The sequence below is a fragment of the Miniopterus natalensis genome, chromosome 12 (genome assembly GCF_054644295.1).
Source record: "Miniopterus natalensis isolate mMinNat1 chromosome 12, mMinNat1.hap1, whole genome shotgun sequence".
Classification (NCBI taxonomy): Eukaryota; Metazoa; Chordata; class Mammalia; order Chiroptera; family Miniopteridae; genus Miniopterus; species Miniopterus natalensis.
In genome coordinates, this window is record NC_142092.1 from 51,629,913 (window position 1) to 51,642,420 (window position 12,508).

At 38.1% G+C, this 12,508-nt stretch overlaps 1 protein-coding gene across 1 annotated transcript in view; it reads right to left on the bottom strand.

The window, feature by feature from the left end:
• The window catches only part of ERP44 (endoplasmic reticulum protein 44), a 63,849-nt gene that overhangs the window by 12,267 nt on the left and 39,074 nt on the right, over positions 1-12,508 (bottom strand). The window contains exons 6-10 of the mRNA XM_016225019.2: positions 11,477-11,592; positions 10,955-11,012; positions 3,230-3,346; positions 1,552-1,663; positions 577-718 (exon numbers count right to left, since the gene is read on the bottom strand). Of these exons, the coding sequence (XP_016080505.1) occupies positions 577-718; positions 1,552-1,663; positions 3,230-3,346; positions 10,955-11,012; positions 11,477-11,592 (545 nt within the window). The remainder of the gene's footprint in view (positions 1-576; positions 719-1,551; positions 1,664-3,229; positions 3,347-10,954; positions 11,013-11,476; positions 11,593-12,508) is intronic.

Sequence of the window (12,508 nt, forward strand, 5' to 3'; positions counted from 1 at the left end):
CCACTTTTACCACTGTATTTAAATCTCAGAAATTAATAGAAATATCTGTGGTAGTTATAAGGTTTATGTTTGTTAATTCAACGAATAGCTGAGAATAGTCAGAAAGCTTATCTGTTCTTTCAAAGGTTCATAGCTTTATGCCCTTAGAAATGCCTAGTCATAGCAATCCTCTGGGTCTTAACTGCTACTAATACGCTTGCTAGACAGTCACACATAAGCAGCAATATTACCAATTTCCTTTAACCTGACCTAGGATTATATTCTACTTGCCTTGATGTGCTGACAAAGACCAAACTCAATTCAGAACTAATTTCTCAAAGCCCAAAAATTTTCTTTCAGAGATTAATTTCTAAGCATTAGGATCACCTAATGCTGGCTTTTCAATAGGGATGTATCATAATTCTCATGGTCAATTATACCACACTTTGGAATGAAAAAAATATACACCTTTTCCATCTAAATAATGAAGTATTACTGTTCCATTATAAGATTATTTGAAATATCCAAACAATTGTTTTCAGTTCATTTTTGAGACATATATTAGTAATTTTAAAAAAAACAAAAAGGAATACTTACAATATATCCTTGAAGTTTTCGAACACATACATATGCCGAAAGCTGTCAATAGCTATTACAGGGCAATCAGCTGGGGTTTTCTGTATGTGCAGGAGAGGATGTCTGAATTTGTCACAGTCTGCATGTAAGAAGTTTATTGCACCTTTAAAAGAAAAAGAAGTGGGAGAGATAGATCAGAATTTTCTTGATCGTAGTCTCATAAGACTGCAAGTTCATAAAAAGTGACATACTAAAAAAAACCCCAAATCTTTTAGAGTAACATAGATCACAAAAACTAAAACCTAAATATTACAACACTGAAAAAAAAGTATAATTTTCTTGGGAATTATATGAACTCAAGCTAAATTCAAATGCTGTAGTGAATTTTTCATTTTTCTTACACTGGTACTTCTCTGTTCTACAGATTACCCAGGTCTTGGGAGCAAGTTCCAGAAACTGACATATAAACTGTTTTCCGGGGACCATCTTCATTTCATCAAGGATGCCCTTCCAGTCCCTACTGGTTGATTTTTCAATCTAATTCAACCCCCAAAACATACAATGCCTTCAGTTTATTATGTCTGACTTTCTTCTCTAATGACAAAGGGAAAGTTGGTAATACCCCCAATTTTTTTTTTGATGCCTTGGAGAAGTCCACAGAGAACTCTTCTTCATTTAGAAATAAATGTTAATCAGATTCTGTAAGTCCTCTAAGCAATATGTGGGACTGTCTATTAGAAAGGGACCAGGCAATTATCAATGTGCTAGAAGAAAGTGCCTAAAACTGACAATATTCACCTATGACCCCACTTTTCAAGCTAATTGATTTTAGGAAGCTAAAACAGCCATGGTTTAAAAAAAAAAGCCACTGCTTCATATTCTGTCTCTACTAATGCCTCCCACACCCATGTTTACATGCACATTCTGAGGCTGTAATGGGGGAAGGGAATGGGAGAGACAGAGAAAGGATGGAAATAAACACCTTAAGCTGTCTACCTTTTTCACTTATTAATTGTCGGGCCACTTCATTCTGGAATATTTCTAAACTTTCTGTATCTTCTTTCATGTGGAAGAGTATTAGAAAAGGCAGTCCTTCTTCTGTCAATTCCTGTATAGAGAAATAGTCAATGAGAATAATCAGGTCTCTCTTTGTAGCTGTTTTCTAGGTAGAAACAATTTTGAATCCAACCCATGTAATATGCAACAGCTGCAACGTCCCAGGGGAAAAATAAGGTCCAATGGTATAAACAAATGTTGCTAAATAAATACTAATTGGGAAAGAAGACTCAGCAGTCACCTTTTAGAAAACTTAAGAGCTAGGAAGTTAAAAGTAAAAACAAATATATTACTTTATTAGACTAAACAAAAGTACAGATGAACTAACAGCTATTAGGAGAAAAGTAATAAGCAAATTAGTAGTTTGAAAAAATCTATTTGCTAAACTAATTTACATACATTAACATAGTAGTTGGTAGTTTATGCTGCTTGGGCTTCTAAGTTTCCCCTGTCCACATCAACACAGTTTCTACCCAGTAGGCATTCAGAGTCAGGGGAGGGACATTAGGACAATCAGGTTCAGAGGTTTCCCCACTGTTTAAAATGACTGAGGGGTAACTGGAACTCTTATTTTATTGTTTAAGGTTTTCCAGTCTATACCTTTAAACTCTATTTTTTAAACTATTTCTGCAAGAATTGCTAAAGCAGGTGAATAATTATGACAAGTTACTAAATCTTTCTGAGCTTCTGAGGACTAAATGAGCTAACACAATATAATTGAGCCAAGCATGCCTGAAGCCTAGAGAACTGAGAAAAGTAGCAGGGATGTTCATTTGATAAATAAGCTAAGAAAGAACACAAGCAAGCAAGCTTGACTGGAACACAACCACACCTGTTTATATACTGTCTGAGGCTGCTGTTGTTCTGACAGAGACTATATGAACTGCAAGGCCTAAAATACTTGATTCCTTTAGAGAACTGCCAACTTCTAACTAGATGGTGATTAGATGGGTGTGTTTACTACGTGATAATGCTTTCTAAAAACTGCATTCTTAGAGCGTGGGTTTTGAACACAGAGTGAAACGAAAAGAAAGATGTATTTTGAACATGGTAATGAACAGAGAGGTGTCACAGACAGCCCTTTACTTGCTCCTCAACCTCTGAATTTTGTGTTTTGTTTTTGTGGGAGCTGTAAGTTTGCTTTATTTCAGGCACATGGGATCACTGAGGTCTGTTACATGATAACTGATAACTATTATCTCATGACTTCATTCTTTTAGGATAGACAGGAATCAGAAAAACTATTTTATGGCAAAGGATTATTCACACTGTACAACGGATTGTAACTAAAATCTGCAGAGCATTGCTTCTAAAGGACACCCCCTAAACAAGGATCTTCCACCAAGGGTGGTTATCTGAAACCCCTGAGGCATTTTCAAAATCATTTTCAAAACTGTAATGAACCACCGACACTGCAGGAAATGCCACAGAGGGGTCCTGGGACAACACCGGTGAGAACCACTGGCCTGTATTACAGAAATTGCTATGATGTAGTTATGTTCAGCTGTATGATTCCTACTACAGATAAGTATGTAGTGAAACAGTAAGATGAACGGTCAAAGTTTGCTTGTTCAGAAATCTGAATTAAAAATGACGACCCACATTAGAAAGTCCATACCTCTCCATTTTCGAATGTTATTTCTCGGACAAGAGGAACGCATTTATCTTGAATCCAATTGTAAATCCCATCAAAATTTGTCATGGATCCCAAATATACCATATCTGGAGCAGAAGGCTGTTACAAAAACAGAGAAAAACACTGTATTAAACAAATCTAACCTGTGCTACCAAAAATGCATTCTTAAAGCATTATATATGAGCCCAGAAAATCTACAGGGGATACAAAAGCAGCAAAAAACATGGAACTTCTGAGGGCTGTAAATGGTAAGGAGCTGATAATTTTGTGATTATCAGGGACCCGACTATCCAACCTGTGGTACATAAGCCTTCTGCTTTTCCTTGGATTTGGGTCAGTTAACTGTTTATCAGTATCTCACCAATGGCAGGCAGGCATTGTAAAAAAGAATTATCCCAAAAATGAAGTTAGCTAGTCCTTAGATTTGAAGATATTAGAAGAAAATTTGAAGACTTTCAGTGAAAAAGCCTTGAAAAGTACAAGATACTATATAAATCTAAGGCATGGCTATCTCTAACATTAATTATCTACAGTATCTACTTCCACATAGACTCAAAATCAATACTTATGAGGTACCTAAAATGATGACAAACAGCTAACATTAACTGGGTAAACTTGCTATGTTCAACCACTGTTGTAAGTACCTTATATGTTGACTCATTTAATCCTTGAAACATCCCCTAAAGCAGGACCATTATCATGGCTATTTTTACTAATGAACAAACTGAAGCACAGAGAAGCTAAGAAACTTTCCCAGAGTTATAAACCTAGGAAAGTGACAGATTTGACATTAACACTCAGTCTCCTTCAGAGCCCATGCTCTTAACAACCAGACTACACTGTGACACACTATACTAGATTCCCATAATGTAGAGAAGGTCATACTATGTAAGCCAGAAAATACAGGCAAATTCTTATCTGAATTCAGAACAGGAAATGAGCTTCCTAAGCAAAAATCTCATTCATATGACTTCATAAAAATTAAAAACTTTAGTGTGTCAGAGAACTGCAAACAGCATTAAAATGAACATTATGAAATGGGAAAATATAGACTGTTTTTGTGTGTGAAAAATTGCAATGGCAACCAATTCGTGTACTTAATTTAGATTCCAAGGTGGCAGCGGACTGAGTGGAAGCTACACTGACACTCTTCCAGGACTAATCTGGATTTACAACTAAAACATAGAAAAAACACCCTGAAAACCAACTGAAGACAAGCTGGGGAGCACCCTTATAACCAAGGAGGAAAAGTGGAGACCACATAGAGACTGGTAGGAAGTGTGGACGCGAGAGGGCTGGATGGGCTCCCACAGGCAGCAGCTGAAGGTCCAGAGGGAGATCTCAGCTGAGGGGGGTTCCCACTGAGGACTCTGGGGCATAAACCCCAGGCTGAGCTTCCCAGCCCAGAGCACCAGAACTGAGAAGGGTGCCCACATAACATCTGGCTGTGAAAAGCAACCGGGTTTCTGTCTGACAGGGAGAAATGGCTGGAAATGCAGGCACCCTCTTAAAGGGCCAATGCACGACATTTCCTGTGCGGTCACTCACCTTGGGCTCCGGCGGAGGAGGAGGGGGAGTGGAGTGGACTGGAGCTGTGTGGGGAGAGTCTGGGAAGAGTCATTCCCCCAGACTGTGGGGGACATCTTTCTTGGGAGGCAAACTTTTGGCTTTTGCTGAGGGGGAAAGCAACTGCCCTACCCTGATGGAAAGCCTCTCGCCCTGCCCGGAGGAGTTTCTACAGCCTGAGGCTTGTTAAGAGACTGATAACAAAGAGCCTCCCCACCCTGTGGAGCTTCTACAGCCTGAGGCTCATTAGAAGGATCAAATTAACAAGTCTGCAGATTGAGGCAGACCTCAGGGTGCTTTGAGTTTTTGCCTGATCTGTTTGGGACCAAAAGCAGACTTTGGTGTGCATCTCGGTTCTGTCCAAATGCATCCAACCCCAGCAGCGGAGACCTCAAGCCTGGGGTTGTTGATAGCCCCAAATAGGGTACTCAGGGCCAGTCACAAACTGCGTCTGACACTGGCCTGTACCAGAGACCTGCCAAAAAGACTGAGAATCCTAGCAGATCTACCTAACATTTAGCCAAAATGGGGAGACCAAAAAACAAGCCCTAAATGAAAGAACAAGAGAAGTCTCCAGAAAAAGAGCCAAATGAAACAGAGATAAGCAACCTCTCAGATACAGAGTTTAGAATACTGATTGTAAGGATGCCCAACAGCATGAAAAAAGATTTGGAAACTATGAAAAATGACCAGTCAGAAATGAAGAATGACATAGCAGAAATAAAGACTACATTAGAAGAAATAAACAGCAGATTAGAAGAAGCTGAGGATAGGATCAGTGAATTAGAAGACAGAGTAGAAAAAATGACTCAATCAGAGACCCAAAAACAAAAAACAATGAAAAAACAGGACAGTCTAAGGGAGCTATGGGACAGCATAAAACATAACAATATTCAGCCCGGCCGGGTGTGGGTCAGTGGTTGAGCGTCAACCTAGGATCCAGGCGATCAGGGTTCGATTCCCGGTCAGGGCACATGCCCGGGTTGTGGGCTTGATCAATGACTCTCTCATCATTGATGTTTCTGTCTCTCTCTCCCTCTCCTTTCCTCTCTCTGAAATCAATAAAGATATATTTAAAAAACAAAACAAAACAAAACAAACAATATTCGTATTATAGGAGTGCCAGAGGAGGTCGAAAGTAAGCAGGGGTTAGAGAACCTATTTGATGAAATAATGGCAGAAAACCTCCCTAACCTGGTCAAGGAAAAAGGCACACAGGTTCTGGAGACACAGAGAGTCCCAAGCAAGAAGAATCCAAAGAGGACGATGCTCAGACACATCATAATTAAAATGTCAAAGATCCAAGACAATGAGAGAATCTTAAAGGAAGCTAGAGAAAAGCAAACTGTTACCTACAAAGGAGCCCCGATAAGGCTGTCATCTGACTTCTCATCGGAAACTCTACAGGCCAGAAGGGAATGGCATGAAGTATTCAAGATAATGCAAAAGAAGGATCTGAAACCAAGAATACTCTATCCAGCAAGATTATCAATCAAGCTGGATGGTGAAATAAAGAGCTTCCAAGTCAAAAGGTTAAAAGACTTTATCACTACAAAACCAGCATTACAGGAAATGTTAAAGGGACTGCTATAATTAGACGTAGAAATAAAGAGAATGAGAAACAGCTATAAAGAAACAAAATGTCAGTAGATAAGTATCTTGTAACAATAATAACCTTAAATGTAAATGGATTAAATGCCCCAATGAAAAGATATAGGGTGGCTGAATGGATAAGAAAACATGACCCAACTATATGCTGTCTATAAGAGACCCACCTCAAAACAAAAGACTCATACAGGATGAGAGTAAAGGGATGGAAAAAAATTTTCCATGCAAATGGAAGTGAAAAAAAAGCTGGGGTAGCAATACTCCACTCCATATCAGACAAAACAGACTTCAAAATAAAGACCATAACGAGAGACAAGAAAGGTCATTACATAATACTAAAGGGATCAATCCAGCAAGAGGATATAACCCTGATAAACACATATGCACCCAATATAGAAGCACCTAAATTTATAAAAAAACTTCTAGAGGACTTTAAGGGAGAGATCGACAGCAATACAGTCACTCGGGGACTTTAACACCCCACTGACTTTACTGGATAGGTCTTCCAGACAGAAAATCAACAAGGAAACAGCAACCCTAAATGACACACTAGATCAGATGGATTTAATCGACATTTACAGAACATTCTACCCCAAAGTTGCAGATTATACATTCTTCTCAAGTGCACACAGGACATTCTCAAAGACAGACCACATGTTAGGACACAAAACAAGTCTCTATAAGTTCAAGAAGAGTGAAATCGTATCAAGCATCATCTCGGATCACGATGGCATGAAACTAGAAATCAACTACAATAAAAACACTAAAAGATATTTAAACACATAGAAACTGAAAAGCATGTTTTTAAACAATGAATGAGTTACCAAAGAGATCAAGAAAGAAATAAAAAACTTCCTGGAAACAAATGAAAATGAACACACAACAACTCCAAATCTATGAGACACAATGAAAGCAGTCCTGAGAGGGAAGTTTATAGCACTACAAGCCTACCTCAAAAAACAAGAAAAACTTCTAATAGACTCTTTAACCCGACAACTCAAAAACTTAGAAACGGAAGAACAAGAAACGCCTAGAGTAAGTAGAAGGAAAGAAATAATAAAGATCAGAGCAGAAATAAATGACATGGAGACTAAAAAAACAATACAAAAGAAAAATGAAACCAAGAGCTGGTTCTCTGAAAAGATAAACAAGATTGATGCACCTTTAGCCAGACTAATCAAGAACAAAGAGAGAGGATCCAAATAAACAAAATCAGAGACGAAAGAGGTGAAATAACAACTGACCCAACAGAAACACAAAGGATTGTAAGAAAATACTATGAACAACTATATGCCACCAAACTGGACAACCTGGATGAAATCGATGAATACCTAGAAAAATACAACCTTTCAAAACTCAATCAGGAAGAGTCAGAAAGTTCAAATAGGCTGATAACTGCTGATGAAGTTGAAGTAGTAATCAAAGGGCTCCCAGCACACAAAAGCCCTGGCCCACATGGCTTCACAGGAGAGTTTTACAAACATTCAAAGAAGAATTAACACCTATACTCTGCAAACTATTTCAAAAAATCCAAGAGGAAGGAACACTTCCAAACTCTTTTTGCAAGGCCAACATTAGCCTAATTCCAAAACCAGATAAAGATACCACAAAGAAAGAGAATTACAGGCCAATATCCCTGATGAACACAGACGCTAAAATCCTCAACAAAATATTAGCAAATCGGATCCAGCAATATATTAAAAAGATCATACACCATGACCAAGTGGGATTTATTCCAGGATGCAAGGCTGGCACAATATTTGCAAATCAATAAATGTGATACATCACATAAACAAATTGAAAGATAAAAATCACATGAACTTATCAATAGATGCAGAAAAAGCATTCGATAAAATCCAACATCCATTTTTGATAAAAACTCTCAGCAAAGTGGGAATAGAGGGATCATACCTCAACATAATAAGCGCCATATATAACAAACCTACAGCCAACATCATACTCAATGGGCAAAACTAAAACCATTTCCCCTAAGAACAGGAACAAGACAGGGGTGTCCACTTCCACCACTCTTATTCAACATAGTACTGGAAGTCCTAGCCACAGCCATCAGACAGGAAGAAAACATAAAAGGCACCCAAATGGGAAAGGAGGAAACAAAACTGTCATTATTTGCAAATGACATTATATTGTACATAGAGAATCCTAAAGACTCCACCAGAAAACCTACTAGATTTAATAAATGAATTCAGCAAGGTAGCAGGATATAAAATTAACACCCAGAAATTGATGGCATTTTTATACACCAATAATGAACTCTCAGAAACAGAAACTAAAAAAACAATCCCATTTACCATTGCAACTAAAAAAATAAGATACCTAAGAATAAACTTAACCAAAGATGTAAAAGACCTTTACTCAGAAAGCTACAGGACACTGAAAAAAGAAATAGAGGAAGGTATAAACAAATGGAAAAATATACCATGTTCATGGATTGGAAAAATTAACATCATTAAAATGTCCATATTACCCAAAGCAATCTATAAATTCAATGCAATCCCTATTAAAATACCAACAGAGTAGTTCACAGATCTGGAAAAAACAGTTCGAAAATTTATCTGGAACCAAAAAACACCCTGAATAGCCACCACGGCAATCTTGAGAAAGAAGAACAAAGTTGGAGGGATCACAATACCAGATATCAAGTTATACTACAAAGCCACTGTAATCAAAATAGCCTGGTACTGGCACAAGAACAGACATATTGATCAGTGGAACAGAACAGAGAACCCAGAAATTGACCCATGCCATTATGGTCAATTAATATTTGACAAAGGAGGCAACAACATACAATGGAGTAAAGACAGTCTTTTCAAGAAATGATTTTGGAAAAATTGGACAGATACATGCAAAAAAATGAAACTGGACCCAACTTACACCATACACAAAAATAAATTCAAAGTGGATAAAAGACTTAAATGTAAGACATGAAACCATAAAAATCCTAGAGGAAAACATAGGCAGTAAAATCTCAGACATCTCTCACAACAAAATGTTTGCTGATACATAAAGAGAAACTAAGGAGAAAATAAACAAATGGGACTGCATCAAAATGAAAAGCTGCACGGCAAAAGAAACCATCAACAAAATGAAAAGGGAGCCCACTGTATGGGAGAACATATTTGCCAATGACACATCTGATAAAGGGTTAATATCCAAAATATATAAGGAACTTACACAACTTAATAAAAGGAAGACAAAGAATCCAATTAAAAAATGGGCAATGGACCTAAATAGACCCTTCTCCAAAGAGGACATACAGATGGCTAAGACACATATGAGAAAATGCTCAACATCGCTAATCATCAGAGAGATGCAAATTAAAACCACAGTGAGGTGTCACTTCACACCTGTCAGAATGGCTCCATCAACAAGTCGTCAAACTATAAGTGCTGGCGAGGGCGTGAAGAAAAGGGAACCCTCGTGCACTGCTGGTGGGAATGCAGACTGGTGCAGCCACTATGGAAAGCAGTTTGGAGTTTCCTCACAAGATTAAAAATTGACCTGCCATTTGACCCATTGATCCCACTTCTAGGAATATATCCTAAGGAAACTGAAACACCAATCACAAAGAACTTATGCACCCCTATGTTCATAGCAGCGCAATTCACTATAGCTAAGATTTGGAAACAGCCTAAGTGCCCGTCAGTAGATGAGTGGATAAAAAAGCTGTGGGACATTTACACCATGGAATACTATGTAGCTGTAAAAAAGAAGGATCTCGTACCCTTTGGAGCAGTACAGATGGACCTGGAGAAAATTATGCTAAGTGAAATAAGCCAGGCAGAGAAAGACAAACATCACATGATCTCACTTACATGTGGAATCTAAAGAACTTAATAAACAGATGAACAGAATAGATTCAATGACATGGAAGCATGGATCAGACTGACGAATGTCAGAGGGATTGGAGGAGGGCGGGTGGGTGGAGGGGGAGAGAGTAACCAAAGAATTTATATGCATATAAGCACAACCCAAGGTTATGGATAATGGTGGGGAGAGGAACTGGGGAGGGGGATGGGACGGGGTGGAACGGGTCACTGGGGAGAAAAGGGGACATCTATAATATTTTAAACAAAAATAAAATTAAAAAAAAAAGCTGTGGCACATTTACACCATGGAGTACTGTGCAGCTGTGGCCTTTGGCACAGCATGGAGGGAACGAGAGAGTACTATGCTTAGTGAAATGAGCCAGTCGGAGAAGGACAAGTACCAAATGATCTCGCTTATGTGTGGAATATGAAACTGATGAACAAAGTGGATCCAGTAACATAGAAGGTGGGAAGGGGGGTGTGGGTGGGGAGAGATTAATCAGGGAACTTGTATGTTTATGGGCATGGCCCATGGACGTGGACATTGGTGTGGGGAGGGCCTGGGGGTGGGATGATGTGGGGTGGAGGGGATCAGTAGGGTTAAAAGGGGGACATCTGTAATGGTCCCAACAATAAAGATAAAGTAAAAAATAATAATAATAAAATAAAACAAAATCATATACACTAAAAAACAGCAACTTACCCCTGGTGGTTTGTATATTATGCTGTCTCCACTGTATCTTTCTGGTTTTGAAACATCCCTACAGGAAGAGAGAAGTAGTACTAACATGTTTTAAGAAAAATAATAGCAGTAATATACATGAATGAAGCAGAATTAGCAGCTGTTTTGCAATGTATGAATTATCTATTTGAAATATATACTTGTTCATCATCTTTCCTACTGATAACACTATGCAATACCAACGAAAGCATATATTTTTAAAACTTATTGAACAAAAATTTAATACAAGGCAGGTTTTTGAAGGAAAATTTTAGTTACCTGCTTTTGTGACTCGGTATAAGTTTGGATTGGCAGTTTTAGCACTAAAAAGCCATTTTTAAACCCAGACTGTTACCACTAACTGGGGATGAAGATCACTGGTGTGGTCACATAGACCAATCAAAAACCACATTATTTGCTTGTAAGTCAGACTTATCCATGAATTCTCTACTTTTTCCTTTAACATCTCAGCCAAACTGACACACTCTCAACTAAGATACTTACCCAAGTGCTGAAAAGAAGGCACAATCATCGTGCAAAATATTCGCTACTCTTTGAAAAACTCTATAGTGTTCTGAATCCTTTTGCTCAAAATATCCAATAATATTTCTTTTGCTGCGCTGTAAAATAATGTAAGTATTTTACAAACATATGTAGTTCTATGAACATGTTATTTCACTTACCCAACTTGTTTAATTATCTCCAAATGAAGTATGACTATAAATACACATTTGGCTTTTAACATCTTTCCAAAAATATTAAAGATTACACTGGTTTGAAAACAATTTTAACTACAGTCTAATGTAATTATGAACATTTCCTTCTAACATTTTATGTTAAAATTTCAGTAAATAGATAACTATTTAATCAGACATTCTTTTCCTAAACAAGGTGACTAATTCTAAAATATCTAAAACTTGATACAACTGACTGAAGGTAGAGACTCCTCCATGGGTCTCTCACACTGTCACACATGCAGATCTACATGAACTGCAAAAGCCTGACTACTCTTTACCAGACCATTTCTCAGGGCTGTGTTTCAGCTAGCAACAGTGTATAAGGTAACATCTCCCTCCCTCCGGGACAGAGAGCAGGCTTACTACTAGCACTGACACGACACGGGAGTTCCCAGAGCCCAGAGTTCTCCTGTAACACAACCCACTGCACATGCAGACATCCAACTGGGCCCTCTGCGTCACCTCCGTAAGACTTGGGGGTCAAAGAAACAAATGCAAACATGCTCACACTGGTGGCTGTAATGTGAATAAAGAATTGTCACTGACCCATAAGCCTTATATCTCTTGACAGCATCCATGAAACTACAACTGGTTCATGTATTAGCTTGTAAGGAGGGTAAAAATAAAATCTCAAACCTGACAATGAAAATCTAAAGCCCAAAAGCAATTGTATATGTTTTTTGAAACACTACTTAGTGTACAAAGAAAAGGATTTGCTAAGTTTATTATTAAGTGGGGCTATTTTAGAGGACACTAAAACACATAGCAAAGAGCTGATATAGGAGTAATCAGAGCAGAC